Raw genomic sequence first — 19294 nt, 5'->3', positions numbered from 1 at the left:
TTCCATAGAAGCCAATTCATGTTTATCCTTCAAATCGTTCTGTGGACATTAAAATAATGAAGAATTATATTTGCTTTTAATTTTTTTTCCAGACAGATTGGCCTGAGTATTCATGATGTGACTTGGAAACTATATAAAATTGTGATTTATTGTTGGTCATCATTGTGTGAAGATTGAAGATATGCTGGATGCTGCTTTTTTGCCCTTTTTTTAGCTCTTCGTCTCCCTCATTCTTTCACTTACAGAGTGTTCTTGAGTGTAACCTGGTGAAAGGCCAGCATCTCTGCCTTCAGTGATTTTGCTTGTACAAGCTACAGCAAATGAAGATTTTTATTTTTGCCCCTGACACAATGCTGTGTGAAATTAATTGTGGTTTGTGTTTGGCAACTGTTTTATTTTTTTCTTCTATTTTTTTTATTTTTTTTGTTATGCTTAAATTTTGACTGAGTTGTCATGTTAATCATTCTTTCTTGTAGGATGGAAAGAGAGTATTATTTTTTAGTTAAGCTGGATGAGTTCAGCTTTATGAGAATCATGTGCAAAACACCTATGGGGGGCAGGGAAGTCTTCTATTTGCAATAAAGCATCTGTTAAGTATTGGGATGTCAAATCTGCTTAACAGCTGGATTGCTTGTTTCTTAATCAGGAACACTTAGTAAACTAAATTTATCTTTGAGGTCTTATGGATAAAGGAATTCCTTATTCCTATTTTCCTGAGTTTCTTTTTCCTACACAGTTTTATCTGCTTTTTCATCTAGTGAATGAAAAGCTATTATTAGATTTTTATACATAATACAATTTAATGGAAGAAAAAAAAAAGAAAGGATTAAAAAAATATAAAAGACTTCAGAAAGTTATTCAAATTTTAAAAAGATTTTTTCTCTAGCCACGTACCAGGATCCAAGCTATTCAAACCTAAAAATTCTAAGTGATAATTAAATATTGTTTTCATATTACATTTAAGAGTGTTTCTTGAAGATGAGTTTTGAGCCCTGACAAAAATTGTGTGTGTGACAGTGGGACATGCCACGTGTGGTTTGGTCCTGCAGTTGCAACGGAGCGTGCGCTTCTGCGTACATGAAAACTCAGATGATCGCACAGTTGGTGCGGTGAACTATTCACGTCTGTCCCCAGACTCTAATGCATCATACTGTGGTGATCTGGCCATCTTATTTTGCATATGAGTTCTCTAGGGGGAAACCCTTTCTTTTATTTCTGTACGTAAAAAGAAGCCATATGCAGCAAGTACATTCGGGCCCAGCTATGAATTCCATAATCCATAATTTAAGTTGTGGTACCACAGTTTAAAATACCCACCTTGATGCCAGTTTAAAAAAAGAAGGTCGGGGGGAAGAAAGCACAAACCCGGCTGTTTCTCAGCAGTGTAAGGAATTTGTTTTGCTCCTTACCTTCATTATCAATGATCATGTTTAGTTGATCTGGCTTTGCTTTTTTTTCCAGCCTGTTTGCTTTCTCATTCTCATGCCCTAGAGCATTTCAGTTTTAGTCACTGCATGACATAGCTTAAATCAGAGTTGGAACGAAGTCACGAAGTGAACAGTAAGCTAGTCTTCTCCAAAATTCATGGGAGTAAACTGCATTCACGATTGTTAGCATAGATTGATAAATAAATACCAGCCAGTGTGAAATTAAATTCACCTTAACTTAGTTATCAGGTTTTTAAATTTTGTTTTATCAAGTTAATCGTTTATTAGTGTTGATTGCAAATGTGTTATTCATGCCTCTATTCCCAAGTATCCGGCATTTGAGTTTCAGTGAGTAAAGTGGTTTGGAAAGAATCCAGATCAGTTCATGCAGAGGCTAAGCATGTTAGTAGAAAACTACTTGCCAAGCCAGAGCATGGATTTTGTATGTGATTTTGCCCTACAAAAGATTGTGTGTATATACATTTGTGTGTATGCAGATATACAATTACATTGGTTTAAGATTTTTAGCAGTTTATTGTCTTGCGTGAATCTTTATATTGTTTCACATCACCATATGTATTTTCTAAAAAATTCCAGGTTTCCTTGGCCTCGAGGGAAACACAGTTTACTTTCTAAGTAACAGTTTGCAAAGTATGCACAGTTGTCTACTGTTTTGTGGCAGATAATCTAAAAAATAAAATATATTAAAATTCTTTCATGCATTCCATTTTTAACTGTCTTTAGAAAACATTAATTAAAATACCTATAATTTTATTTAGCTAGACTAGACTGATATTACTCTAAATTCATCCTGAGATAGGTGAAAGACACAAACTGCTCGAAAAATAAACTGGTTTCCTATATACAGGTTCTGTGCAATTGAATTACAACATGGAAAGCATACCAGTTTTGGATGTGGTGTTAATGTACTGAAGTTGATGGATTAGAGCAGTGTTCACCTTCTGCTTCTTTCTTCAAGAGGAATTTAAGCTGCTTCTGTTCTGCTTTTGCATATGCTCACATTCTAAGGATTCTAAGCATAATGAGTAGTTCAAACAGTACTGTAACTTTTATATATAAAATGCCATTTGAAGCAGCTCACTACAGTACATTGATGTCTTTGAAATGCTGTGTAAGTTGTTTTCACTTTGAACTATTGTGCAATGCAGTTATGTCATGATGCACAAGTTGGTACCTGTTGATGTTGTATGGTGACCCTGGCCAGGCTGTGCTGGCAAGTTATGTCTTGTTTCAGCCCTGGTGAGGGACACTCAGCGTGCACCTCCTTACAGGCATGGACCCAGCCTCTCTGGCCGTGCTCTCTGTGGGCAGAGTGGGTGGATGGCTGCATGACCTTCATGTCAGATGTGCAGATAGTGTCCTTTTGGTGAAAAACAGAAACTGTTCTGCCCCCTTGCTGTATGATGCGCACATTGTTGACCACCACAGGGTGAGGTGGTATCGTACGTGCTATTGCCAAGCTCTGAAGCCTTTCCCAGGTGCAAGGCACCTGGTAGGGCATGGGCTGCAGCGGTGTTCTTGTGTGTTACCTGTGTAGCTCAATTTGAGTGCAGACTGTCCTTTGCAGCGAGGTGCAGGCACATCTCAGGAGGGAGAAGGGTGCAGACCCAGTGTGTGGTGTCCCTCTTCCTGGGCCAGATGGCCTCAGCAGCAGCTGCTCACATAACTCGAGACAGCTGGGTGCTTGAATCGGATAAATCTGCTGGGTCCCAGAGTCGAGATAGGGGCCACCGAGCTGTGACAAGGCCTGGTCACACGTCAGAGACCATGTGGCAGAAATTCACTGTTGAGAAGAGAAGGGCTCTCCCTCTCCGTACTTGGTACTGATCATGGAGAACAATGCTGGCTGCTTTGCAAAATATTAGTACTGCTGTACAAAATCTGGGCCTCTGCTTATGGCTCTCTGAGTCAGACTTGTTTACTTCATTGAGGTATTAATCTCTGTCTCTGATCAGCAATCAACAACTCCAGGCTCCAGGCTTAATAGAATTTCAAACTTTAGATTATGCAGCTTTGCTGAAAATATGAAGCTTCTCTTGCACTTTGAATGATGTGTTCTCCCTCACTCCCCTTTGGTCTGTTTTTCAGGGCTGAGGTTATGATAGATAATTAATTCCTCCCATCCCAAGCCCTGTCTTTTAATTTAAGATTTTTTTTTTTAGCATCTGGCAGAATCTTCTGCATGCACTCCTGAGAGGTTAAGCAATGAAAGAGCCATTAAACAAACTTCAGCCATTATTTTTTTTTTCAGTAGGATGAAATGGCACTTCAGTATATCAAACAATTTCTGATTTATTTTATTTTATACCATGAAAAAGAAAATAAATGTGGGAAGAAGAGCCTGGTTTTCTGGTTGCATGAGAGGATGGTAAATTAGGACACCTGTCTTCTGGTCCTGCAGCTTGCCTCTGTGTTAGCAAGAAGTAGGACAGGAGGAATGGATCAGTGGAGTGAAACAGCTATTGTCAAGGGCCTCATGTCCACACTGCGCAAGTGAGAAGATAGTGGGGAGAGGTTTAGCTATACCTAGCTAATACATCACTTTCCTCAGAAATACTTTGCTATTGCCTGTAAAGCCTTTTGTGAGAACAAGGCAGTGTCAAGCTCTGTTACACTGTTCTTTGATGTGTTTTGAGGTCCATAAATGCTGCCATTGGTGAGTCACTCCTGGCCGGGGCTCTGATTGCTCTCTTGCAAAGCAGTCTGCCCAGTTCTCCGTGCTATGTGCTTGTCACTCCCAAGAAAGCCGTGTGCTCTTTCCACAGGCATAACTTCCCTGTTTGTAAACCTGTGCATCTTAGAATTTCTAAGAAATACATGAAAACAAAATAGTACAAAATCTCCTGGAATGGTCTCTCTAGCAAGCTTCACATACACCTGCTGAAAAGTCCCAATTAGTAGCAGCAGGACTGAGCTTGTGTGTCAGAAACACAGAAAAGGAAAAACTAGTCAGTCTTGGAGCATCTTGATTTAGTGATTTCACGTAGAATTTATGGTGGTTTATAGTGCACCAGCTATGAGGCTGAAATGTCACTACTCAATTGAAAGTTCAGATGCCTCCTGCCTTTCTTCTACTTCTGTGTGCCTCCAGTCTCACTGTTCTTCTAGTAGATTTTTAAGATACTTAGTCTTTTGCAATTGTATCATAGCTGTCAATTCACAAACTTCACAACTTTACTGCTTTTCTCAATAGACTGTTTACTGTCAGTGTATTGTCCTTCAGGACAGAAGTTAGTTGGAGCTGCTAAATGTCAGGAACTTCTGGAGGAACTCAAGGATGCATTTATGGATCAACCCTCTTAAGCATGCGCTGGAAGCCCAGTGCCACAGCTGTGTTAGATTACCTGTGTGCATGACGAATGGACTGCACATATGAAGGCAGTTTGCCTGGGCCATGGTTGGTTTGCAGTCCATCATTAACAGATTAATTATATATATATAAGGGTGTGTAAGATTTGCCAGTGTTATAAGCTGCTTGTTGGTACTATTTCTGCTCACGCATTGCTTTAGTTAATAATTCTTCCTAAATTACATATGCAAAGTAGGCATATATTTCAATTCTAAGAGAAAGTAAGGACCATCTCAATTGGTCATACAAGTCTGTAGAGTAACTCTTTTTATCACTTCTGTCTAAATAAAATAAGGATTGGAAAAATCCACTTTTTACTCAATTTCTGTCTTCGTATAGTTGCCCAATATGCAATTGCTTGGAGAAAAATGTATTTTCCACTGTACCACAATACTATATTTTAATTGGGTGGAGATATTTTAAAGATCTCAGTATATGACTGAGATTGATTTTGTTTGTCTAAGCATAAAACATTAGTTGTTCTAGATGCCTGTGTAGTTAATAGAAAGGTATCTCTCAAGAGAGACTCCTCCCATTCTAAGTGATGTCTCCAAAATTATTTGTGCAAATAGCCCCTTTGACTGTCTCTGCAGGGAGCCTGAACAATTCATTCAGATGGGTTAAGTCATCTGCAAATGGTAAAAGCTGTGAAATTAGATACGATGAAATCCCAAACTCTTGTGGACTGTGAGCATTATGCTTGATGATCGATCTATTCAGCGTGATTCTCTTCATTTAAATAACTATTTCGTGTTATTATTTTTCCACTACGTGGGTTACTGCTTTAGCAAAAGTTGTGGAGAGAGTTCAGTACAGCTTTAGATACAGCTCAGAAAGTTGTTCACTTGTATTCTCTTACACGTATTGTTTTTGTCTTTTTTAGTCTTCTGGTACCAGTATCACGGTGGATATTGCTGTCATGGGAGAAGCACATGGGCTTATTACAGACCTGCTAGCAGATCCTTCACTGCCCCCCAATGTGTGTACTTCGCTGAGAACAGTGAGCAACCTGCTTAATACACAGTTAACCTTCCAGGCCATCCACAAGCCACGGGTGAACCCTTTGGTATCCTTCAGTGAGAACTACACCTGCTCTGACTCAGAGGAATGTCCGGAGAAAGGAGAGAAGCTAGCTATTCCCAAGGTAAGTACTGGACCCTGTCTGTCATCCTGGAACTTTGCTCTCTAAAGGGACAGCACTGGACTAGTGGGAGACGTCACTGGGCTTTTTGCTTATTGCTTCAAATTACTATTTTATGTACTGATCATACTACCAAAAAGGACAGCTAAGTAGACTGTTGGTTTCATAGTGAATTCCTGTGTATCCTTGAACTCATGGCCAGTTTAACTTTGGTTCAGTCATTTTTAGAAAATTGTATTTGACACAGGATAGCTCATATACATGGTGTGCGTATTTTCTTGCAGGTGTTGGTTCGAGCTTAAGAGAGAAGAAATGATAGAGAGCAGAGCAAGCAAAAGCCTTTAGTCATTCAGACTCACAAGTCTGCCCTAGTACTCACAGGGAAATTCCCCTCCCACTCAAAAGATGTGAGCTCTTGCATGTGCGGTGACTATCCTAGCCTATGAGTAGTAGGGAATTCAGTAGTAATATGAGGGACCTTTTTTGCCTGATTTGAAGATTGGAATTTGAAATTCTGTATGAATTTTGGTCTCTTCTTCCTCAGCTAGAGATGTGAAACCTGTAGAGGTCAATGAGAAGATTTCTATTGATGACCTCCAGGTGCATTGGATCAAGTTTAAAATGTTTTATACCAAACAAAACCAAAACAAAGCAAAAGGTTACCACAGTACTTAGTATGACAAATATTGTAAACTCATGAAAAGTAGCCTTTAAGAAAGATAAGACTGAACCAGCTATATATATATATATATATATATATATATATATAAAACTGCCTTGAGAGACGGCTTTATGAATGCTCAGGAATTCAACAGGAAATAACCATTGTTAATTACTTAGATTTAGGAAGTGAACAACTGAAAAGAACACATCAGCTTTGAAGCAGTTTGAATTGTAAGTTTGTTGCTAATTAGCTGTCCCACAAGGCTTACATTTCACATTTGAAACTAAATGAAAATACCTTTGCACTGCAGTCTCCCTGGTAAAATTAAATGTAGGCAAAGGATGTTACACAGGCAAGTGCTTTTAAGTTTTAACAGTTCAAATGGAACAGCCAGCATTCATTCCAGCATTTCCCAGCATCTGAATTGCAACACTTGTGATTCCTTTTTTAATATACTTTAGTGTGATTATAATTATTACTCTGACTATTTAGCAGCTGTATCTATCAAGTGGTTTTTAATACAAGGTTTTAAGCACATTTTCCATTTTATTTTAGTGTACATGTCTATAAGGACTGTGATCTGAGGGGAAAAGTGGAAGAATACTGCCATCACATGAGCAAACACAGGGAACAGACACCAGTTTGCTGTTGCATAATAGTGGAGAAGAGAAAGGAAAGATGAAGAGATGAGTTAATGATACAGAGAACTAATTTGACTGAATAATTCACTGACCTAAATGTATTATGGGTCATAAATCTAATAGTTCACAGTCCTTTATCTGAGTGTCTAAATATAGATTTAAGGTCTTTACCTTAAGCATATGACTGAGCATTTTGGGTAAGGAGATAGTATGTTAGCATATTTATTTGTAAGTCTGAGCTTCAGAACCACAAGTGTCTTCCATCTTACATCTCTTAACCCTCTGGCAAAGTCAAAGCTCTCCATCACAGAGACATATTTATTTTAGTTCTTAACTATAAACAATTCATGAGAACTACAAGGGAAACTGCAACAGTAAATCCACAAAGACTCTCTGTCATCATCCTTTATTATCTCTGCCTTGAAAAATTTGGAAAAACAATGTGAATCCTGTTAGTAGAGAAAAAAGAGGAATTGGATGAAAGAAAGCACAGGGTGGTAAAAAAAATAATTTTAAAAAAAGCTATAAACAGTGATGCTTTCTCTAAGGTTTTCAGGAGACCTCATATCCTAGAGCATAAAAGTTTTATTTCAGTGAGTGATCTTTGGATTGAGTAGATATAGCAGGAAAGAAAGTTGAAGCTTCTGTCCCTTATTTTTCTTACAGCCTTTCTTGCTTTGAATCTTGATTCTGAGCATTCCTAGCAGTTTAAACTGAGGTAGAAGGTACATCTGCAGAGCATCTAGTCCAGTCCAGTGATCTTCTACTCCAGTCCCTCGGCTCAAGCAAGATGAACCTGGAACAAATTTCTCTAGGCTCAACCTAGAGCAGGTTGCTCAGGAGGATGTGCAGCTGGGCTTTGAGTATCTCCATGGATGTAGATTCCACAGCTTCCCTGGGCAAATTCTTACAGTGTTTAAGTATCCTCACAGTAAAAAATGTTTTATTTCATTTAAGCAGATTTTCTTGTATTTTGATTTGTGCCCCATTGCCTCTTTTCCTATCACTGGGCACTGGGAAAGAGCTTGACTCTTACCTTCTTTACATCCTTCCTTCAGGTATTTATATACATTCAAGTATTTATATACATTGGTGAGATCTCCCCTCAGCCTTCTCTTCTTCAGGCTGAGCAATTCCAGCTCTCTCTGCCTTTTCTTTTCTGACACGTGCTCCAATCCCTTAATCACCTTTGTGGCCCTGATGACTTGTTTAAGTGCCTTTGGCCACATCATATGAGACCAAAATTTTTAGAGCACAACCAACGTTGGCTGGCTCCAGTGAGATCTCTAGGTGTTGAACATCAGTGGCTATGAGACTGTGGATATATCACTTTTTTAAAACTTGAAATAGGGAGGCTGGTCCAGCCCCTCCAAGCATTTAAAGCACTGGCTGTGTTGATTTGAATAGAAGGTGGGCACCATAATACCTGGGAGAATCAAGATCTAAGGTACCTCACTTAGTGTTATCAAGCAGAATTAATCAAATGGAAATGTCTTTCTTCTGCATATTTGAAGTTTTCATAAGCCTATATAAACTTGAAGCAACTGATTTCTCTCTAGCGCTTACGGAGAAGTTTGCCTCCAGGACTGCTGCGACGAGTGTCCTCAACTTGGACAACAACAACATCAGCCACAGGATTACCTACACTGGAGCCAGCTCCAGTGAGAAGGGATCGCAGTGGCAGCATCAAACCTCATGAATCGTCTTCATCCAGGTTACAAATTACCTCCTCTCTCTTTTATGTCTCTCTTTGGGCAGATATTTTTGGTTCTGTGTGATGATATTCCTCATAAAAATGCTGACTCCGGAGTGTGTTAGAACTACTTCTCCATGTTTCTATAAATTTGGTTGCCAAAGAAATGGCATTCCCAATCCTAGTCAGATTATGCCAATACTATTCCTGTTATTGGGAAGCAAAAGAAAAATGAAAATTAAACTAAACTAAAATAAAAATTAAAAACAAAACAAAAACCCTATATATTTATGCTAGCAAAGTACAGAATTGCACATTAAAATTGGAAACAAGGCAAGATATCTGGTTAAAGTCTTACTGATATGCAGTGGTTTCCTCTATGGGTATTGCCCAGCCAACAAAAAATTGTATCCAGTAACCTAGCTGCTGAATATATTTTCTAAGAATAAACCTTGTGATATAGTCCTGTGATTAAACCAGTTCATAAAGCACTTTTCCATCCTCTAGATATTAACTTCCAGAACACAACCCCTGATTTTTAAGTGGACCCTTCTAAAATACACAATTTTGTGGTTTTCTGTCTATAGAAGTGTAGCATCATCAGACCATACAGTATATGCCCTGCATCCCATGTATACACTTAATTCCTGAATATAAGAAGTGGTTAGGGCTCCCTGAAAAAACTTATGCAAATGCAATACCAGCAATAGATAGTAAATAAAGACCAATGAGTTAAGATTAGTCAAAAAGTCATTTAGTTGAGAGAAGAAAGTACATTAGTTATTATTGGGGAAAATAAAAAGGTATAGTCTAGGAGTAAAATTACAGAGGAAGATTTGCTAGTAGATGTTGAAAGCAAGGCTGAAAATTTAATGAGTACTGACATTTTTTCTTGCAGGATGGTAGTTCTTCTTCCCCTAATTTTAAGCACTGCAGTGGACCACTTCTTTCCCATTGACCAGAGTTTAGATTCTGGGATTCAGAATCCCAGCTGTCCTATCCTTAATCACGACTGTCTCATCTAGTGAAAAGGCTTTTCCTGAATCCCCATCAAGAGGCACCTCATGCACCTATTTTGTTGGGGTGCAGACTGAGAGCCCGCTTCTATTTAGGATGTATTTATTTACTTATTTATTTATTATGCCGCATATTTTCAAGGGTTTGCAAGAAGTTGCTAGTGCTGGAAGAGACATAACTCCAACACGATAATTAATAAAGCCTTGAAATGAATTTCAGCAAAGTCACAGGAGAGATTTTACAGTATTTGTTAGTCTTGCCTGCAGAACCGTTCTGGACTCCATCATGACACACACACTTTAAGCTTACGTTCGTGCATCATCGAAAAGAGCACTAGATCTGCAAAGAGGTTTGCATGGGCTGATTTATCCTACTCCATTTTGTTTCCAACCTGAAATTTAGTTCCAGTTTCCTCAAGCACATCCCTGAAAGTTTTTCAGAGTTACCCAGAAGCCCACTAGCTCTCACTGTTCTGAAGAGGCAGGTTTTTATCTTAGGGCTGTAGTCCCTTATGACTGACTATATCAGTTAGGTATTCCCTGCTAAATCTTACCCATTCTCTTTTTCTCAGGGCCTGATCCCTGAGCCAATATGTATATTGAGTATATAACATGAACCAGTCTATGTATAAAACACAGTCCTCCCGTGAAACAGAGACAGAAGTTAGAGCCAGCAGCTGAGTGATTCGGGACATTTTCAGAGTACTATCCTAAGAAAGTTGTTTCTCTGCCTGAGTGCGTTCAGATGTGTAGATACTTCACATTTTGGCACCTTTGTGCTACCAGATAGCTGAGGTGAGCTGCGTTTAACCCTCCACAAAGGCTGCAGCAGATAATCCAGTAGCAGCCAGTGAATGAAGGAGTTGAATGGATATTAGTCTTGTGGGAACGGCGCTTGTCTGTGAGAAATGAGGCTTGCGTCCCAGGTGCTGTTAACTGATACGTTATGTAGCTATTTCAACAGTATTTCCTCCTTTCTGGCTCCATGTATATTTTTCTATTCTTCTCAGAAAGGAGCAGAGCCTTCAAAGGAAGGTCAGAGGGCAGTCAGTCATGAAGCCTGGTAGTTATGGTGCCACCCTGTGAAAATGAAGTTCAGTCCCCTCCTCACCTCAGCAAGGGCTATCATCTTGGAGCTGGTGGATGAGGAGAGAGTGTAGTGATATGCTTTGCTTTGGGGAAAGGAAGATCAGAGGAAAAGCACCAAATTCAAAAAGAGAATTTAGTACTGTGATATCGGAAGACTCACAGGTTTTCCTGCAATTCAAAATTTGATGCCAGTAGTGGAGAAAAAGTTAGGACCTGAGAAGGCCTGACATCAGCAGTGTTTGCTTTTGGATAGCTTGGGTGAGTGCGGCTCCAGAGAGCTGCTTTGCTCAGCCTTTCTTCCAGATATGTAAAACTTTCCCATAGAGGAGGCTTTCATGCAGGAGGGTATCTAGGTGCTCAAAGCAGCATGCAGAGTACACTGTGTGTCTGGTGCAAGAAAAATACATGGTTAGCCAAAGTTCCCTTTGTGAGGAGTCCCATGTATCTCAGTAAAAGTAAATATAAAGAAATGGTAACCAAATGGAAGTGCTCTTCAGTCAGCAGCCTGTGGTTCCCAGGGTGCATTTGATTTATACTGTTGATCCTAGACTCTCTCGTAGTATGTAAGTGTCCTAAGATGGGAATCAGAGGGAGAGCAATTAAATATTATTGTTGGTCCTTTTCTGCAGTTGTTATATAACTCTGCATGATGAGCCAACTAAGCAGGCTATCCATTCTTCCTACATTTAATGTTACCAATTGTGCAATTATAGCTCTGTCAAGCCTCCCAGCCTACTGTCCGCAGTTTTTCTTTTACAGTAGGAGGAACAATGTGTATTCCAGAAAGGAAAAAAATTAATCCTATAAGTCTAGCTTTAAAAATTTTGGCAGGCCAATACAGATTTACTTTCAAGGAAAAGGATTTTTAACTGAAGGGGGGGGAAAAAAAATATCTCTATTAGCTCCTACATCCCCTGTACCAAATTCAAGCACATCACAGGTCACAGAGAAAGAAACATTTCATGGCTTGGAAGGTAGGATGGGAAAAATGACACTGGAATTTCCCTGTGGCAGAATCTGCAGTTTTAAAAACTGCAACTTGTTCCTCACAGTCTGGGACATCACATCTGCATTTCTATATTCACAGATTGTAAAAATCCCTCTTAAATCTCTGTCTGAGATAAGTAATCCTGTATTCTTCCAACCTCATGTTGCTATACTGTTAAGACATGGTCCTCATAGCTTCAAATGGTTTGGGAAAATTAATAGAGCTTCCACATTCCTTCCTTCAGTCATTTGCATATCCAGTGGTTCTCAAGTCAAAATGTGGTTTGGGGGTTTTGCTTTTGGTTTGGTTTTTCTTTACCATGGGCTAGTGTGTTATATTCTTCCTGTCAGTTAGAAAACAAAACCACAAAACAAACAAACAAGAAGGTTTTTTTTTTAAAAAAAAGAAAAGAAAAGAAAAAGGCTAGATTCTTTATCGGTGTTACTTCACTACAGATTATAGGAATTTTGGCTTATGAAGACAGCCAGCAAATATTTTTGTAGATAGCGCTTGCTCTTCCAAAACAATAAGGTGTTTCTAGAGTTATGACATTACATGCTTTTTTTCTTTCGGAATACTTTTTTTTTTCTCCAAGTTTTTTTCAAGTTCAGCTGGGACTAGGCTGCTGTAGAAGGCTGCCTTCTGTTTTGCCTGTTATCACTGGGATGAGAGAATTGTGGAGCCTGAGAGGCCTAGCAGATCTATCCAGAGAAGTCATAGGCCTCACTATAAGAGCCAATGCTATCCCTGTAAGCAGCTGACATTTGATGAATGTCATTTGGGAAACAATGATAAATAAAATTCTCTTTCATTACAGAAGTATTTTGCCTTTTTTGGTACACAGTTATAGCCTGAAGGCATTTGCCCATCCTGTCGTAGGGGACCAGCATTTGTTCCACACACACCCTATTTTCCTTCAGTGAGTGTCTCTTGGATCAGTGACCAATATCTTCCGGGTCTGTCAATAGGAATATTTTTGAGAGGCAGTGTGCATCTGAGTTGGTGAGAGCATGATGTGCTTCACACAGAGAAGAGGCACACCACTAACAGCAGCAATGCAGGGCTCTTCCAAGCCTCTTCCTGTCTCCTGGGCAGCTCCTTCAGTGCCCAAAAGGTTACTGGGTTGGTTACTGCCTTGGTGGTTGCAGCAGAGGAGTCAAGGAAACTGATCTTTCGTTTATACTGAGAACTTCTGGCTCTTGTAAAGAGGCATTAAAAGAGAATATAAATTTAGCTTATTTCAAGTCAACTTTTAAGCCTTTTTGTACTGTCAGAACAACATAATGAAGACATGTTTGTATAAATAAAGTGAATAGGCCTCAGCACTGAAGGAAGTCCAGCTTTGGAGTATCTGCTTTGTAAATATTTTTGCTGAATACAATACTGAGCGCCTCACAAATAGCAGGTCAGCCAGCAAATAGATGCTGTTTTCTTTGTCTGATTTTGTTCTGTCTCAGTATCATGTACTTCTTGCTGTGGCTCCCAGCTTCTTGAAATCTGCCATTGAGCAGATTTTTACTGCATTGAGAGCTTTTTACTGTATCAAACAATGTTTGTTTGCACTCTGGTTTTGCAGTACTGACTCCTGGAACAGCTCAATTCTGATGACAATCACGAAGAGCAGGTCCTTCTCCACCTCATACCCCATGTCTTCTACCAACCACCTGAATGCCAAAAGGCAGAGCAGGCAAGGTGAGTGGGTATCCATGGCTTTGTCAGGCTCACTTAGATGCTTTCCTGTGACTAGCACTGGCAGCTGCTTTTGAGCTCTGTCCAATCTGTCTTTTCTGGTTTTTACATCAATATAAATATAGTTATTTCCTTTATGTAAAAAAAAAAACAAACTGTGTCTTAAAATACTATAGTTCATAATGATGCCATTGTAAATGTTTTGACTTTTATGATTTATGGAGGTTAGTCATAACATGATGCAGCAAGTGCAATACTAAATTGTGTTGTGATTTATATCCATGTAACTGCCTGGACTACAACAGGGCTGAGAACAGAATGTTTTCTGTAACATTTGTGAGATTAACTGTGTAGAATGCCTGACTGAGATTTTCTGAAGCAGAACCTACAGAATGCCATTCAGAGCTGTAGGCAGCAACTGACCGGTCTTATGCAAACATATCCAAGACGAGCAATTATAAGTCAGAGGTCTATCTCTGTATAATCATAATTGAGAAAGTCCTGGTAGTTCTTACTTTTAGAGATGAGATGTGTGGAGCTTTTTAGTCAGCTTTTTGGGCCTTAAAGAAAAATTTTTAAAAATTACTCCTTTTTATTTGGGGAAAAGTGACTTCTTAATTGATAATGGAATGTGCAACATGACAGCTGTGATACAGTTGTAACCCACAGTAATGTGGTTCTCTTCCCTTTACAAACGCAGGACAAAGTAATGTTTACCCATGCTTTAACTTACAATTCAAAATTATCATAAGGCCTTCCTTTTTTAAATCAGCCCATTCTTTTTCCAAACATGGAATAATGTAGAGATAATGTTACTCAGAGATTCTGGCCACTCAGACATCAGATAGAAATTGATAGATGCCTGAGGCATCTGAGAATCCCAATTTAGAGATGGGTTTGAAGATGTGGCTGCACAATTATTCTGCATATCTAGCACTGTCACATCACATCTCCTTTTCAAACTGAAGAGTTTATTTAATCTCCTCTTATACAGAAGCTGCTTTGTTATACCACCGTGAAGAATAAGTAACAAAATATTTTCTTAAAAGGTAATAGGCACATAGGCAAATGAATACAATTGAACCTGGAAAATAATGGATATGGAGTATCAAAGAATCCAGGAATTTGTTTTAGGACAGAACAAATCCAATTTAGATTTTGTATTTTTTTCAGAGATTAATTCATTAACTTGAAAGGGAGGGGGGGTGTATGGTATTTTCTACTTGGAAAGCATAAATTATCAGGCCCATCAGTCAGTTTTACATTTAGTCTTTTCTTCTTTCAGAAGCTGTTAATAGTCATCTCCGTGGCCCAAATACATGAGCTCCTTTCCATCATGAAGAGCTCCATTCCATCACAAGCAATTCCTAGGGACACTGATTGACAGGAGTAAAAATTTAGACTCAGCATTTTATGAAAAAGTTTGGTATTTTGATGTTTTAGACTGCTTACAATAGTGCTTTTTTAATTAGGATGTTTTAGTATTCCAGCAGAAGAATTGTTTCAATTTGCACTGGTTAATACAAATTAGATTTTTCTACGTTGGCTCCATTGGAAATATATAACAACTCTCAATAGAAGCTGATTAGCTAGATCTGTTAGTTTACAAAATGTGTCTTTAATTATGCATTAAAATATTTTAAAATACTGCTAGCTATCGCTATTTTGGCAAAATTCTGTGGTAAATTCAAGTGTTTTCATATGTAATTTCACATGACATTGAAGTTACTCTTTTACTTCTTCAGCAATGAGCATGTGTAAAAGTTCTGGAGGACCTAAGCAGATGGATATATTTTAAAAAAATTTCCCTGTTATTTTTCCTCTTATCTTGATTGTTGAAAATTCCTTGCTATAGCAAGGAATTTATTCCTTGCTTTCTCTTTTACCAATAAATGGTTAAATGTTGGATTATTGATAGTAGCTTTGCTTTTTTTGTGGTGAATTTATTTATTTTTCGTTACCCACGCAAATTACTCTTTAAGTAAAACCCACAACAAAATGTATTTCAGGAGACAGGAGTGCAGACTAGCAGTAGAAAGCCAGCTGTGATTAGAAACATTACTGGGAAAATTAGTGTTTAAATTCCCATGACTTGCTTAAAATTGTTGAAAGATGACTGTATATATTGTATTCTCTAGTTGTCATGAAGATTGCTTGGTAACGTATAGCTCAAAGACAGATAATAATCCAACTCAATCCCCCATGCAACTAACAGACTGCAAAATGTTTTTGAAGACATACTTTTTTTGGATGGAAAGAAGGTTATCTCAAAGGATTAGTAAATGTGAAACAGGCTTTCTATATTTAAAAGCGATTTCCATATGTCATGACCATCTGATAACTTTCTAATCACTCTGTAGGCTGTAGGTTTCTGATCTCAAGATTAGCATAATATCCTAGTTGAATTAAGACAGTAATACATGCCACATGTTTGCTGAAGAAATGCTCTAATCAAATCTTAGTAGATGTTGGAGATCTCAAAATTACAGTATGGTAACTGTCAGAGATTATTTTTAGTTCTTGGATTGTCAACAGTCAGTCGTGTTTTAACCTCAGATCACAGTAAGCTGTTACCAGAAAAAAAACAACACTGGAACTGTACACTTATATCCTGCAAGTTTAGTATTTCATAAACTTGTATCAACGTATTGCCGTATTCTAAGGTAATTTTTTGTGTCTGGAACACATTTAGATAGTGGGCATAATTCAAACGTAAAACCAGATCAGTTCCTCAGCTCTTTATATAATTTGGCTTTGAAGATGAACATGGTAGATGAACTGGGGCTGAGTTCCCTTAAACTTGAGCACAGGAAGTAAGTCAATTTACATGCATTTCTTTTTAGATAGATCGTGCTTGCTTCTCTACTCTTTGTTGTGAATGGGACCTTTTTGGCTGAGTTTAGAAAATGTGAATTCAAAAAGAAGGCAGCACTTCTTTGGACACTGGACTGGCTGATGCATTTTATCTTTGCAGTGGTGCTTAGATAGAATAAGGGACACAGTGAACTATGTCTTACTGGTGTTCACACGTAGGCATTGGCGGTTCCTGATACATCAGCTCAAGAGCACAATACCGTGTCGCAAGTCTCCCATATTGAGCAATAGATATTGAAAAATAAACTCAAGCTGTCCAAGATCAAAGCTGAAATCTGTGAAGAATGTGCAGTATTGTATTTTCATATAATGTATGACTACTTAAAATTGCTCTTTTGATTTATTGAGTCTTCACACATGTAGAAATTCAAACTTGCTGGGAATGTGTGGAAGCCTTTCTTATCCCTTCTTTGCAGATGGAGACAGTGAAGCACAGAGAAATTGCAGATGGGTCTGGGAGCTGCCTGTTTGGAGTTTGGTGTCTCTGTCACTAGAACATGTTGATACCAATAGTCATTACACTGATGTATGCTTTTCATTTCATGCCTGCCAGTTAGTGCATTCTGTTCAACAGGGAGAATAAGCTTCATGTTTTGAGCCAGATCTTCAGCATGTAGAAGTGGCTGATATTAATGAAGCTTGGGCCTGGCTCCGAGTGGAGGAGGTTTTCTCTCACTTTTCCATTTGAAAGCTATGCTGGTACCTGCACGCCTCATCAGGAGTGTTTCTGCACAGCGAACTCATACAACCACCTGCCACTTCCATTAATTGACACGACTCTTCTCTTGCCAGGTATCCCACCAAATATTTCACCTCTCACCTCCCCATGCCATTCACCAATTCAGGGAACACCTGCCACAAGTCCTACCGGAAAAACATCTTCCGTGTCATTTCCAGACTCTACAGATGTTGATAGCAAGCAAGGCTTAAAGCCACACAAAGTCTTAACTTCTACTCAGAGTGCACCTGTGCTGTCAGACCCTATTATCGGCCCCTCTGTCATCTGCAGCAGGTAAGATACTAATTTGACATGAGTGGCAATCATTTGATGTTGACCTCATGAACAAGCTCTTTTGGCCCATGTAAAAGTTTTTGTGATTCGGTGGGTATTGTGTATTGATATTTCACCATATTTAAGCAGTTATTAGTATGTGAGTAACTGCGTAGATTGATGCAACAAAGTCCTTGTAAACTGCATGATTGTTAGCTACATTTGATAGCTTTTACTCACGTCAGATGCACAGTCTGATTCATAACTAAATTATTTGTCAATAATTTGCAGACCTCTGAGTTGGATTTCATGTCAACAACTTGTGTATCTCATGCCGTGCCGCTAACATGAACAGTCACTTTCAGGGCATAGGCCAAATTTTTCACAGCAGACGTCAGATGTTTGACATAAAAATCTGACTGCTAGGATTTAAAAGTTGCTGGCCTGTAGCCTTCTGATACACATGTGCCAAAAATGCACATCTTCAGGCAAAAATACCTGAAGACTACGTAGTTCTGAGCTCTCTCTCTGAAGGAGTGGGTTCTGTCATCCCTAGGCAGAATCAAGATTATGTGGCATTGGGTTTTTTTTCAGAAATCAACTGTAGCTGAGTTGTTTGTACTGCTAAGAGTTACAGTAACTCAGTTTAATTTCACATTTTCAAATAGCCCTTTATTAGGTTACACAGACCTGCTCTGCAAAATCTGCATTTTGGAAATAAAGTTCTGCTTGTCTTCTCAAAAAGGATTTAGTTGCTAAATTAGATTACTGGGGTTTGCAGGATGTGTCAAGTTCAGAATAGTGGGAAACACTGGTATTTAGAAGCCTGTTCAGTGCATTTTCAACGTTACCTTACTCATTAGATATTGCTTTTGATCATAGTAATGAGTGGTGTGTGATTATTGGCTAGCCAATGAACAGCAAGTCATCGGAGGCTGGATTAAATGTTATCAGGTTTTACTATCTTTGGAAATAATGTTTCATTTCTGACTTGGGTCACATGCCTTTAGATGTGTCTCAGAGTGCTGTGTGCAGGGCTAGGAAGTGGGTGTGAGAAAGTCAAAATTGAGATTGCAAGTTTGCTCAAGGGAGTAGTCATCACTGGAGTTCAGGCTAGGATCCCAGCAGGCTTTTAAGATGTGTTTGGGTGACTCAATAGAAACTAAGTGCTTTTAGAAGGTTTCTAAATATATTTGGGTCTTGCATGTATTTATTTGAAATGTAAACTTTATTACACATAGGAAATACATTATAAATTTGCTACTATCTCATTAAACTGTGTATTATTATTTCATCAAAATATTATTACTTTAACTAGTAACAATTATCATTGTTTCTATTAACCATTGCATAAAAAATGTCAAAAAAATGTAAAGTGGTTGTAGGTAGTAATGAAATATATTTCCTTATTATGTGTAGACTTTGATTTGAATGTAATCACTGATAAAATGCTCATTAGCATTTATGTGGCTTCTGTCTTAAGAGATCTACATAGGTTGCATAGCATTTTTAGATTCTTAATTTCCTGGTTTTCATTACAAATTGTTACATTGCTGGCATAGACTTTGTTGTTGGTTATTTGAAACAAACACATTCTTAAAATATTATGGTGTAATGACAGTTAGTACAGTCTGTATCCACTATTACTAAAAGTCACTGTTCCTTTAACGTCCATTGAAAAATCGTAAGTCCTGTTACATTTCTACCACAG

General features: G+C 38.5%; 1 protein-coding gene across 1 annotated transcript in view; it reads left to right on the top strand.

The window, feature by feature from the left end:
- The window catches only part of PDE3A (phosphodiesterase 3A), a 165316-nt gene that overhangs the window by 111561 nt on the left and 34461 nt on the right, over positions 1 to 19294 (top strand). The window contains exons 3-6 of the mRNA XM_051631721.1: positions 5681 to 5941; positions 8803 to 8957; positions 13606 to 13721; positions 17385 to 17604. Coding sequence (XP_051487681.1) covers positions 5681 to 5941; positions 8803 to 8957; positions 13606 to 13721; positions 17385 to 17604 — 752 coding nt within the window. The remainder of the gene's footprint in view (positions 1 to 5680; positions 5942 to 8802; positions 8958 to 13605; positions 13722 to 17384; positions 17605 to 19294) is intronic.

Source organism: Apus apus, chromosome 1, assembly GCF_020740795.1.
Source record: "Apus apus isolate bApuApu2 chromosome 1, bApuApu2.pri.cur, whole genome shotgun sequence".
Lineage (NCBI taxonomy): Eukaryota > Metazoa > Chordata > Aves > Apodiformes > Apodidae > Apus > Apus apus.
The sequence above is the reverse complement of the archived record's forward strand: the minus strand, read 5'-3'. Positions and strand labels throughout refer to the sequence as shown.